Source organism: Sinohyriopsis cumingii, chromosome 7, assembly GCF_028554795.1.
Source record: "Sinohyriopsis cumingii isolate HCF-2022 chromosome 7, ASM2855479v2, whole genome shotgun sequence".
NCBI classification, from domain to species: Eukaryota; Metazoa; Mollusca; class Bivalvia; order Unionida; family Unionidae; genus Sinohyriopsis; species Sinohyriopsis cumingii.
Window position 1 is genome coordinate 82,766,759 of NC_142967.1, and position 14,187 is coordinate 82,780,945.

The 14,187-nt window shown below is 36.2% G+C and overlaps 1 protein-coding gene across 1 annotated transcript in view; it reads left to right on the forward strand.

Moving 5' to 3' along the window:
* The window catches only part of LOC149795636 (cytoplasmic polyadenylation element-binding protein 2-like), a 106,889-nt gene that overhangs the window by 53,461 nt on the left and 39,241 nt on the right, over nucleotides 1-14,187 (forward strand). The window contains exon 3 of the mRNA XM_089965465.1: nucleotides 2,497-2,682. Within this exon, the coding sequence (XP_089821591.1) occupies nucleotides 2,497-2,682 (186 nt within the window). The remainder of the gene's footprint in view (nucleotides 1-2,496; nucleotides 2,683-14,187) is intronic.

The following is a 14,187-nucleotide window of genomic DNA, read 5'->3' on the forward strand; positions in this document are numbered from 1 at the left end:
CTATGCTTTCCTTAAAAGGATATGCTAGAAGAGTTAGTTCCCTTTGTGTTGAAAGCTCTTCACTTTGTTGCATCATGCTCTCTCCCCTGATTGAGCCAATAAGACATGTAATAGCCATTTTTGGGACTGATTTAGCCCACAAAGATGAGTGGTCGTGAGACAACCGGTGCCAATGGTGGTATATTTGTTCTAGGCAGATTTTAGCAGCTGCATGTTGGGATTATGGCACATGTGTGTTAAAATGAATCAATTAATATTTATTTGGCTAAGACATATGAAGAGTGGTCACTAACTAGCAGCCTTGAGAATCAAAATCTGAGCACAAATTAATCCCCTTTAAATCTAGATTGGGGTCCCTATTGTATTCTTGTGTTACATGTTGGGTGTGTCCAGAAATAAAATATCTAATTTTTCTGAATCAAACCTTGCATCTATCACCAAAATGTGGTATTTTTATTTTTGAAGTTTGTAAATGATGCATAAATAAGTTACATTCAACTTCTTGATAGTTCCCCATCTTTAGGATCCTCCACATCATGAAGTTCATCTGCTTAGCTGTTAAAAACTATAAATCTTGTGTGTACAAAGCAAAGCTTGCAACCAGTGAATGGGGAACATCACTATTTCTGTTCTCCATATTTTACTGGTTACCTTTAATTAGCACTTATAGGTCTTGCATGGAAAAAAAAAGAGTCCCACCAGCAAAAGTTGCAGTTCCCATACATGAAGTGGCTAAATGTCCAGATGAGAAGAACCAGTGGTTGTCATTGAGTTTAATTTTCAAATTCTTTATACTACTGACATATAGCTCTTGTTTGTCCATTAAAGTGAGACTGTATTTTGTCCATTCAAGGAAAGGCCTTATTCCAAACACTAAGCCAGGCATCACACTTTCTGTCACTTGGTGACTGTTCCATATGTACTATCAGTTATAGCAACTTTAGCACTTTTCTGAATCTCATTACACTCGTTGTCAATTTGCCGTTTAACCCCAAAATACATTTGCAAATGGCATTTATTTTCATCTTAGTCTTGACTTGTCTGGATTTTGAGGTCACACACTGCTTATTCACCTACTCTAGGAAATGAACACGATAATAAAAGGTAAATTTGATCATTTGATATACTCTTTTATTAACCATATATACATATCTGGATCTTTCTGCCTCTGAATTCAATCATTGTAAATATCATCACATTTTCCCACCACTCAGCAGTTAGTCAAAATCATTAAACTTGCCTCCCATCTGTTGCATGTTCTTTTGATGTACTCTTATAGTGACAAAACATGTACATCTTTTAGCCACTGAATTATTCTGTCCTTGTAAGTATCAGCACAACTAAATTGATCAGTTGATCAACAATCTTCCCACTCAACAGTGGTTGAAGCAGGACTGGCAAGCCTTTGAAATTTCTGCCCAGCTATTGCATGCATATGGAGGACTCCTGCATAAGTGATTTTCTCAGTCCCAGAGAAAAGTGTTGTCTCCAAAGTAACAAAATAAGCTGTCTGTTGATCATGCTGACATTGTAATGCATCACTGGTATATTCAGTATATTGAGCTGTACCTATGCAGTTGTTTGACAGTTAGGCTAAGCAAGGCCATTAGTATAAAGTCCCCAATACAATACTTTACACCCTGAAGGAACTAGGATCATTACATATATTTTAATATATTTAGTTCAAAAAATTGGTTGCCAATGATTTGATTGATATGGAGTGAGCATTGTTTGTAAATGTGACACATCTACAGTACTATCACATGAACTGATTATGAAACTTGAAAATACAGGTTTTACTGATATAAAAAATATCAGTGCCTCTCTCACTTCATTTCTTTTCAACTTTGAGATTTTTGAAGCATTCAGAAAACAAAAGAACAACAAGCAGGAGGAATTAAGACCCTAGTAAACAGTAAGGATAGTTTGTAAATTACCCCACTTTTGATCTGGTAGGAGTCCAAAGGCCCTACTTTTTTATTTCCTGAATGGACGATGGACAATTGAGCAAAAAATCCATTTGAGATAGACTAATAAAATATGATGGACTTGCTTGCATGCATAATCATGTGCCAATGACCTGTTTAGATTTTCAGGCCATTATAGCAGTTTGTCATGAATCTTTGAACTTTTTTGGACTGAATTTTTTGGTCTGCCTTAATGAGTGTGTCACAGACAGTAATATAGTTAAGCTACAGCTTTGTAAGATATTTAGAAAACGTACATTATTTGGCATTGTTTCAAAGCTTAATCATTCCTCATTCTTTTTATACCATACATTTAGTTCAGTTTTGTACTGCAATGATATATGTTACTTAGAATGAAGGTAAGACCTATTTATAAACCATTTTGAGTTTAGCAGCAGAATAGTTTCCGATTTACAGAGTTTATAACTCATTTACTGAGTATTTTCATCTTCATTTTAGTGCCAGTTACCCTTTTTGTTTAGGCTAATGTTAAGTACACAAAATAGTAATAATTTCGTTTTTATTACAGGCAAGGTACCTTTTTTGTTTGGGGAGGAAACATCCCACATGCTGGATGATGGTGGACTGGATCAGACTGTCCCAAATTTGAGTACCCCTACCCGTGGTTCCCCTAGCTCACAGACTGGCATTGAACGAATAGAAAGATATTCCAGGAAGGTCTTTGTTGGTGGGCTTCCTCCTGATATAGATGAAGGTACTCAATACATTAGATCAGGATGCCTAAATTTGGTACAGTTATAAAGGACTGTTATTACTTAAGTTAAGTGTTAGTTTATTAAGAATCTAGGGATAATGACTCCAAACAGGTCCAATGTTTTTCTTTCAATTTCTTAACATATGACATCAAAACTGGTAAGAAAACAGATTCTCAGAATTCCTCATGGACAAAGTAAAAAAAACCCAGCAAATTGTTTTTGCTGCTGCATCAAGTTGGTTCATTACATTTATAAGCCTGCCACAGGGTGGGGTACATTTTGTTTTGCCATCTGTCTGCCCATCTGTTCATCTGTTCCCTCTTCATTTTTGCATAAGGAAGTTCTCCACTGCATTCCATTATCATGGATGGGTTGCACTTGGGAAGAAAGGAGATAATTGATTTTGGGGTCAGTGGTCCAGGTCACTGTGACTGAAAGAAGAAGGATTTCTGCACAATAACATTAGTTTTACATCACAGACCTGGCCTGAATAACATGAACAGAATTGTGAATATTTAATTAAATTTATATTTAAAATTAAGTTATCTGATTGGTTGGAAGTTAAGTCTGACTTAAAATTTACCAGTCAATGTCTCAAGTTAAAACTTACCTTGTGACTTATGTGGTGAAATTGACTCCATTTAATTAACATAAATCTTAAATTAAGTCTTGACTTCAGACATTTCATTGGTCATTTTGTAAGTCTGACTTAAACTTTAGCTAATCACATCACTGGATTCTATAGTCTGCTTCTGGGCAATTATGAATCATATCCCACCTATTGTATCAGAAGGGGGCCTCAATTGGCCAAGGGGTTTAAAGCACTAACAATTATGGATCACTGTTATCTCACCTCTGTCTCTGTGGGTTCGAATCTTGGGCTCGGCCACTGTGGGTACATGAGTAAACTTGCCAGTAGCTTTCCATGGGTTATTGGCACTTTCAAGGTTTTTCCCACATTCTTGCTCCAACAGTTATACTGACCGTCATGTATTATCTTATTTTGTACTGAAAAATGGCATTAAAACCTATAACAACAACTACAGCTATCTCAGAAAGTATTTACATGGTACAGCTAGTCTGTTCAAAATTGTTTAATCCCATGATTCTTTACAAATTTCAAACAATTCTTTGCTGTCTGTGCACATTTTGTAAATATGGAAAAAAAAGTCACCCTCCGTGATTGCAATTTATATCCATGCTTTTATTAGAAGACATTTTAGCCAAATGTACATGATACGCTGCATGATCCTGACACGGACCCTCACATTGGTTAAAAAAAGTAGATACTTGTATAATGTATGCATGTTGTCTACTTCTATGATGGCTACAGTGAAAATAAAGGGAGATGAAATTCTTTGAATTGTTAAAATGTTGTGCAAGTAGAGTATAGAATTTGTTGTTATCCTTTTCTTAGCTCTGTTGGTCATGATAAGAAGAGCTAATGGGAAATCCTATTATCTATCTTCCGTCATTTGCCATCTATCGGTTAGCACAAGTTTGTTATTACTACTTCTAAAAAACTAGGTGGATTGGCATGAAAGTTGGCACAAATTCTTCACAAAGTCTAATTGATCCTAAAAGAAAATGGTGCTGCTCATACATCCAGTATGGACTCTACAGCAGCCATCTTCATAATTTTATTGCTTCTTCTCTTGAATGGCTAGTCTCAGATTCTTTGTTCTAATTCATGTAGGTATTTGGCACTAAAAGTCAAGTAATATTTGTTCTATCAGTGTGTGTGTTAGAGCAGAAATGTACTTTCAAACAGTTTCATAGATGGATTAGAAAAAAGACAACAAAAAATATGATTCAAAGATGAATACGTAAATGACATACTACAGCATTTCATTCTAGGGCAGCTTCACGCCCATTGCAGACTGTGTGAAAACGATTTTAATATTGTGTCATGGTGGTAAATTTGATGTGGAACAGCACTTGAACAGAAAAGAAGCTTGAATTAGCTTGTCTTACTAACTCCAATACTTAGGTAACTTATTTTTTTACAGCAGAACTCAATTGTAGACATGTTATAAATGCAGAGACATTATCGACCGAGTTTTACATAGGACACAGACTACCCTAGTGGTAGAAGACTTTGTTGGCCCTTTGTTCAAACAGATGTTTCCTAATTCCAGAATTGCCAAAAATATTCATGTGCAAGAGCAAAATCATCTAATATTGTTCAGTGTTTAGCTGAAGATACTTCACTTAAATTGCAGAAGCCATGAAAATTTGGGCCGTTTAGTATTGCCACAGACGGGAGTAGTGACTATGATGACAAAAAGTTGACAAAGAAAAGGGCAAAGTCAGAGTGTTTTTCTTTCATGTCCAGAATTAACAGTTGATTCCACTAAAGAAAAACATTTTTGATTTGCATGATAATGCTTTGAATACAAGATGATATAAATTGGCAGAACAGTGTAGGGGTTTTCAGCTGATGATGCACAAGTGATTACTTGAAATCATAATGGAGTTGCATTCTATATTTTGAAAATGACCCCATCAGTTTACATAACTGGTTGTCGCTGTCATTTGATGCACCATGCTGCTGCAAAGGCTGCTAATAAATTAGAAGGAGAATTCCTAAAGTATCAAGTTTGCATTCTAGCTGACAATGTACTTCATGCAGAGAGAGTTGATGTGCAGTGGCACCTTATTTCCCAGCCAAAAGATTCAATAACTGGAAGATATAAATTTCCTCTTCTTTGTCAGGTTATGAAAGGAATACTGGTTCTTTACCATTCTAATGCTGACTGTGAGAGACTGTTCAGTATTGTTATCAAAAATAAAACTGAATTCAGATCCAGGCTTAGTAACCTAGTATTTAGTGCTCTGCTGGTGTACTAAGCATTCATAGTCTCAGCTGGTACAGAATGTTTTGAAATGCAACACGACTGTCCATTGCTTTTTAAGGCTAAAATTGCTACGTATGAAAACTTGAAGCACTAATTGATGTTAAAGGACCAGAGGGGTAAATAAATCGTTTTATACATATGTTCATTGAATTTTTATCATGTTATAGTTGGATTACTCTTTTTCTGCTCGGATTACTCTTTTTGTCCACTTAGATTACCATTTTTCCTCACCAGGCTTTGCAGGTATGAAAATCTTGAGAGAACTCGTTCACTGTCAAGCCAGTGAAGCAATGTGACCAACCATAGCTGCCATTTCTCATACTCAAAATATATCTTTGTCTACACCACTAAATCCTCTGAATTTGATAATTTATAAAAACTAATTGTTGCCTGCAATCAATATCAGAGCCTTTACCTAAGTTTTTGAAGCATTCATAGTAGATTCTAATTGTGCAAACTCAAGAAACTACTGAACGAAGTCCGCAGCCTCCATTTTGGAGAGTGGAGAATATGACCCAGTTACTTTAAATAGCAGATTGTGACTATAGTCTGATAATACAAACCCGTTGTTTGTACCCCCTACCAATTTAAATAATGGAAACCTTTAATGTGATAAAAAGTGCAAGGAACTTAGTTCATTCATTAATTTATAGTTTCTAACCTGACTCTGAGTAGAACGGCCCTAACACTGTCATCTTATGCGCATTTCATGTTTAACGTAAGTTTTCAGTGCAATAGACGGACATGCTCGGATCCATTTCCAGTTTCTGGACAAGTCCATTTTCAACAAAGGGGTGTATCACGACTACAAATGTACATAAGTCATCTGCTTCCGATATTTATAATGTCGAATCAAGCAAAGGAAAATGACAGCTACGCTTTTCATGTGGATTTAACAAGCGGTTTAATTTCTATGATCATGTATGCAGAGGGATATAATTCCAAACTCTCAACGTTATGTAATTTACGCAATTATTCAGCATTTGCCGAACAGAATGAACTACGTCATTATGTTGTCTGATGGAAATAAACTAGCCTATAGTGTACGCAATATGGCGCCGTGTTAGTATGGAAAGTCCGTTAAGCATGAAATGGTGCAGGGGATGCCAGCATTAGTGCCATTCTGGTCACAGTCAGGTCAGAAATTATAAATCATTGATTCAGTTGACTTAGTTCTGTGCACCTTTTATCACATTAAACGTTCTCGTTTTTGAAATCGGTACGGGGGTACAAACAAACGGGAATGTAGAGTCAGACTATAGATCTTGAACAGTGACCACTTAATATGATGTAATTCTCATTCACATCAATGAATGTAGTATCTAATAGTTGTTTTCCCCAAAGGTAGTGCTGTGAAAACCAGCTCAAAATGGCTGATGTTTACAGCAGACATTGAAATGCACTTCTGTGAGAATAGTGTAGAGGCATCAAACGCGTTTCCATATGAATCGGGTAGAGATGTCCAAAGGTGCTTCCATGAGAATCAGATAGAGGCATCCAAAATAGCTTACATGAGTTAAAGGATTAACAAAATCACTTTCCTCTAACATTTTCCATTCATATAACATGCGTAAGTCACATCAGTGAAGGCCATTTATCTTGATATCTAGCACCATTTATTTCAATTTAGACTGGTCCACTATATATATTAGTATCAAAATAGAATGAATATGTGCCGTGGTTTCATGTTCAAGAAACACATCAGTTTTCAAGTAGCTTAATAAATTTGGTATCGATTTTTAGCTCAGGTATTCAGCTTTATATGCCTGTCCAAAGTTTGGATTACTATCATACTTTTAAGGAATGCCAGACAATTTTCTCAAGCTACCGCTTGATCTGGACATGATTGGACATGCTTTATATGAAAAGGCAATGCAGTAAATGGAATACTGCCTTCTCATTGGCCAGCTGAAAAGAAGTTATAAGTAAGTGCAATATTTCATTTCCCCTCATGAGATTAGGGAAAGCTACTTTGTCATAACAATGCCTATACTCGAAGTATATTAATACGATCTTTTGTCCTGTGCATTGGAGATTGTATAAATCCTGATTGCATTCTATGGATCCTTTGCATCAAAAATATGCACAGCAACAAAAAGTATCTTCAGCATGTGTCTCTGATGCACAAATGTGCATAAAGGGAAACACTACAGAACATTCGAAGTTGTCACAAGATCAGTAATTTCCAAGTGAAAAACTGATGTCCTAAACTCGGATACAGGTATATTTGTTTACTTTAGTAATAATGATCTTAAAACAATTGGAAAGTCATTGAGAAATAGTAGGTATAAATTTTTTTTTTAAAATACAGGATAACAAGATTTTGGTTGTTGTTATTGTTATTGTTGTTGTGGAGTTTAACGCCATTTTTCAGCACACGATAGGCTATACATGGCGGCCAGTATTATTGTCAGAGGATGAACCCCAGAAAACCCGAGGAAGAACCACCGACCCACGAGAAGCTACTGGCAAGCTTTCTCACATACTCACATTGGCTGAATCCTAGACTTGAACCCATGCAGACAGAGGTGAGATGGCAGTGATCTGTAACAGAGAGCGCTTTAGATCACTAGGCCACTTGGGGACCCCAAGATTTTTGTTAGGTGCAATAACATGGTGCAGTTAACCTTCATTGTATCCCGGTGCTGCTTTTGGGTGGCAGTATTAGTCTATGCAAGTATCGTGCATGATGAGTTCAAGTGGCACAAACCATTGGTTAATTTCAAGCAATTTCAAGCCACTGTTGGTCCATAGTGACTGGGCTTGGTCTTTTATCTAACTTATGAGAAATCTGAGCTAAATCCATCTCCACATTTTGTCTCTGTGGGGATTAATTTACTTACAAAGGGTTAGTCTATTTCCCAGTGGAGAGAACAGACAACATCCAGCCCCATTTGAGGTTGTTCAGAGTAAAGACCAAGTTCACATTTTCTCTCCGGCAGGGGACATTGAATGCTGAACTGACCTGGTTCCCCTAGGCAGGCTTCACTCACATCTCCTACTATTTCTACATTTAGTGTCTTGGGACTGCACAGGGTCCCCGTGAATGCTTCAATTTCTCTGGATTGGGATTTCCTCCACCATCTCTGTCGGCAAATTGGGACCAGCTTCTGACTGGAATCCCCATACACCCCGTGAACCCCACTCTTATCTGTTTGTTAGATCCAGGGTGCATTACAAATCTAGAGCTAGAGGGTCTCCAGAAGAATTTACCCTCCACATGAACAGGTTAGAAATGAGGGTAATGTTTTTAGGCCTTCAAATAAGAAGTCAGTGCATAATTTTCTCCTCTGACAACACATGGGTGGTAGCATACCTCAGAAGATATGGTGGCACACGAACACCTTCTCTCTGTGTGGAGGTTTGGAACCGCCTATGCTGGACAGCTTCAAAGGAATATTACTTTGAGTATGTCACATTTCCAGCAGGAGGAACATTTTAATGGACAGTTTATGAAGTAAAGCGATGATATTTCTTATGAAGATACCTCCTCTAGTCTGTAGCGGACCACCTATTCCATCTACTGGGAACACCCTTCATGGACTTGTTTGCCACCAAGCTGAAAAAGAAACTCCCCTTTTAGATCGTATGATATTTCTTATGAAGATACCTCTTCTAGTCTGTAGCAGACCATCTATTCCATCTACTGGGAACACCCTTCATGGACTTGTTTGCCACCAAGCTAAAAAAGAAACTCCTCTTTTAGATCGTTCCCAGTCCCAGACCAGACGACCTGGGCAGTGGATGCCTTCAGGATAACCCACAGGTCCTTCATGGTCAGATTTTCCACGGTTCAACTCATTTTGATTACCCCTCTGTGACCCTAGTGATCATGGTTAAAATAAATTATGTCTGCTGGTGGGACCATTCAAAAACATTACCTAAGAGGAGGGACCTTCTGTCACAGCACAGGTTCTTTCTCCAACACAGTAGCTCATAGATTGTTCACCTGCTTTCTTAGCTCATCTCAAACAATCTAAGTTAAAAAAAGGTTTTCAAGCCACATTGCCAAGTGCAACAGTCAGTGTTGGAGAAGATCAACCTCAAAGATATATGATGCCAAATGAGAAACTTTTGTAATCTGTGTTGTAGAAAATGTGCAAAAATAAAAAAATAATAGTTTACATTATCATATAACACCAATGACTGGATTTACACGATCATATAAGGACTGAACATAAAATACTTTTGTCAGTACAATATTGTTTTTCACAGACTTACATCTTTTTAGTTTTACGATATATACTATTGTAATATTTTCATTGAACAGTACATGTACTCTTGTTGACTCAGGCAGAAAGCTGCAATAACAGACAGCTGACTTCAAAGTAATAATGTCACTCCTCAGCTAGAGTCTGGTGATGTATGTAGATTCCTTTGAAAAATCAGGACAGAAAGTAATCTTTTTTTATTGAAATTGCTTTTTTTGTGATGTGAATAGCCACTGATGGAGTGCAACAGTCAGTGTGTACACAGTTGTGTGCATTTAAAACGTTGCCAAACTCTTTCATAAACAATGTTATTTTCAGAGTTTAAAGGTAAAAGTGCAAACTTTTAGTAGCATGGTTCATGTATCTTTCTTATTTTAATATAAAGTGCCATGCTAGTCTTGCAGAATTAACTTTGGAAAGAATTATGACATTCAGAGTTCTTGTTCATGTCCGATACAAATAGTAGGGCACTTGTTTGTAATCTCTTTTAAAATTTTATATGTATTACTGTTTTCAATAATTTCTTCAAAGTGAGTGTAGGAAATTGTATAGAAATAAAATGGAAATTATGACAAATTATATACCGATACACAAACCACTTTTCTGCAATATCATTACTGAAAAAAAATATTGAAGTTACCACTGGATGCAGAAAAGCATGTCAGTTTCTGCTTTTTATATGCTAACAGGTATACATACATGTAATCTATCAACAGGGATATATGTTGTAGCTAAACAATGTTTTCCATTAAAGATAGGGGTGGGAAGATATTCAAGAAATTTTAAACTTTTTTTTCAACATTACATGCATTCATCTTTATGCATCCATACCTAGGGCACTCATAAATACCACAAGAAATGTCATCACTGTATAGTTTGTACAGGTATAGCAGAGGTCTCGTTAGTTATTTAAAAATTCAGAGTCCAGGTTGGTAAAAATAGGAGTCCCACCAGCAAAGGTTGCAATCCCCTCCCAGAAGATGTGGAACATTGCAGATTAGAAGAATTGTTGCTTGCCATTGAGTTTAATTTCCACATTCTTCATACCACCGACATATAGCTCTTGTTTGTCCATCAGAGTGAGACTGAATTTTGTCAATCCTAAGAAAGGTCATATTCCACATACTAAGCCAGGCATCACAGTTTCTCACACTTGGCTACTGTCCCATCTGAATCTCATTACAGTTATCATCAATTTGCTGTTAATTACAAAATACTTTTCCAAATATGCAAAAGGCATTTTTTCTAACTCTCAGCATGTCTTGATTTCGAGGACACATGCACTACTTATTCAGCTACACTCAGAAATGAACACAATAATGAAAGCTAAGTCGTTCGTTTGATGTACTCTTATAAATAATCACATTTAGATCTCTGGGTTTTTCTGCCTTAGAATTCAATCATTGTAAATATCATCATGTTTTCCCACAACTTGGCAGCCAGTTGAAGTCTTTGAGCTTGCATCCCATTTATTGCTTCATGTTCTTTTGATGTACTCTTATGACAACATGCACATCTGGGGGACTTTCAGCCATTGAATTCTGTCATTATAAATATCAGCACAGCTAAAATGATTAATTGACCAACACATTTTCCTACACAAGTCTCTGAATTTGCCATGCAGCTATTGCCTGTGTATGGAGGATTTGTGTGATTAAGTGTTTCAGAAACCTTTGTATAAGTAAAAAAATTTATGGTTTATGGTGTCAGTTTTTTTAACGTTTAGTGTGTCAATACAATAGAATTCATGAGGAGTGTTAAAAAAAAAACCCCACTACAGCGGACTTCAGATGCTGCCAGGGCATGCAAAAGATTTGTATGAACTTGTGCATTTGGAGATGAGTGATGCATAAGAACTCCCGCAAATCAGTTTAAAGGTGTGCATATGAAAATATACTGTGTGCATTATACAACTAAATTTGATTGGCACATTGGGCCCTTGAACAAGTATTCTGTTGTAAGTTGAACATTACATCAAGGAAGTTTTACAAAAATGCACTTTATAATATGGGTATCTAGAAAGCCCAAAATTGCCAGTTCCCAGTGTGTTTCATCTTTAGATGATGCTTTTGTTTGGCAAATACTGGCTGATGATAGTGATAAAAACCGTCATTGTGAAAAGGGCAATTTATTTGCTTTTTTTTTTTTTAAAGATTTGGTGCATATCAGATTGTTGGAGCTGGGAAAGTGTTCATGGAGAGACCAGTGAGTGATTTTAAAACCTTAAAATGGTTTTAAATACAAGTCTGATTTACATGCTGAATGGGAATAACATTCCAAATGAAAATAGAGACAATTTTAAAGTAGAATGAAATTTTCATTTCTTTTCTCAAGCAGTAGCAAATCTGGCATAGTAGATATTAAAGCAATAATTCAAGAAAGTGAAATTTTGCCAGAGCTTAAGATAGGAAAAAGATTTATTTTGGAGCACAAGTATCCAAAAAGACAATACCTGTGAGCTGTGAAAAATTGCACATAACAATCATAAAGAACAGTTTCTAAACTTGTTCCAGCTGGCCAAACCAGCTATGTATATTTCCCATTCAGACAGCAGACTGTAAGCAGGGATTTCTCAGTACAGAACAGTATTTATACAGAGTCAAGGAACAGATTAAGTTCGGAAGCAATCATCAGGTTAATGCTCATGTAGCTAGAGGTGAAAGTTTTTAAAGATTTTGATTTCAGTAGGGCTCAAACAGTGCAGCTGGAAGAAAGAGAGATGGATATTGAAGTGCTAGATAAATATTGAACCATGGCCATGTCCTCCTCCCTGTCCTTCTTCTACTCCCTCCTTTTGTGACAAGGGAGTAGTCCTCCTCTCCCCACCCTTTTTAGTTAAAATCCTGGCAGCATTTCTGCTTCCACTGGGTGGCAGGGGACAGTTTCATAAATTGACCCATGGCAAATTTCTTAACTTAAGGCTGTGGTGTGACTTTTTGAGCTATTGTTGTGTATTAATTAAAGAAAGGGATATATTAGTGAATTTAGTCTTTCCAGCTTGTGTTTGGATATATTTGTGAATTTGGTCTTTCTAGCTTGTATCGCTCTTGATATTGATGTGAGGCATGTATCCTCATGTAGTCACTGCACAGCATGTAGCCAGTGAAATACTAATAGTTGGTTAATAAGCAGAGCTTGTCACTTATAGCAGTAGACACGTTGGTTCAAGGCAAGTAGAATCTCAAAAACTGCCTGGATGACAACTATTTTGAATTTCATCGTGTGTTCCCAAAAATAGCCTGTATAAATTTGGGTGTGGGGTGCGTCAACTTTTTATTCTATGAATTTCCACTGTCAGTTCAAGTGAATGATATTCTTCAGTTTTGCTTTATTATACTTATCCAAAAATGTGGACCTTTTTTTACCTCACTTGCGTATTTTATTTTTTTATGAATTTTTATATTAAGCAGGTGTATGCAATATTAAATTTATGCGTAAGAACTGTCCTTGCACCCTCGATAGAGTGGATTTCAGTGTGATGGGGGAGGTGGGGATTTCCACCAGACTGAGTGGATTTCACTACTGATAGTGAGTACTTGTCCTCCACCACTCTGTCCATGTCCACTTGATTGAGTGGGCAGTCTGTAAAATGTGACATGTAATGTACCAAGGATGTCTTTTTATGATCATTTGTGATTTTTAAAAACGAACAACAAAATGCTATTTTAATAATTAAAACAAAGATAGTTTAAGTTTGAAAAAAGTTTTAATAATACTTTTGCATGTTGATTTAGCAACTGAAGAACTATGATTTCTCAAGTTTCATTTACTCTATAATGCTGATTAGGTGTCAGAAGAAATTGTACATTACATTTATGAGATCTTGTGTATGGGGTAACCATCAGAGCTTGTGCAATTTTGTTTAATTCAGTTAGGTATGAATGTGATTTAATTATTTTTTTATGTTTATCGTTTTTTTTACCGCATGGAATACAATATCACTGACATTCATATGATCATTAAAAGGTATATTGCACGAACTAATAGAAATAATGACATGAATGTGTTATGGAAAAAAACAATAGTTTGATTCATTGTGCATGATAAAGTATTAATACATTTTTAGACGCAATGTCATCATGCAGTGCTCAAAGAAGCAAATTTTTAGGCACAGACCCAGGGCTGGTGACTTCAATAAAGTCACAACCCTGACTGAAATTCCACAAGCCCGGACTCCAAAGTTATTTAGATAATTTTTCAGCATTATATAGCATTTTAAAAAGCATCATATTCTCCACAAAGGCTTACATTTTTAATTGAAAATAGATTTAGAAAATTCATTGCAATTTAAAGAGAAGTGAACAGTTACAAAGTTTTTGTTCAGACTAAATTTCAGTGCAGTTTTTTTAATTGGAAATTGTAATATTACCTCTAATATGTAAGCATATGAAATGTGGAGATTGTTATGCTGTTTAAGATGGAGGAAAAGTTATAG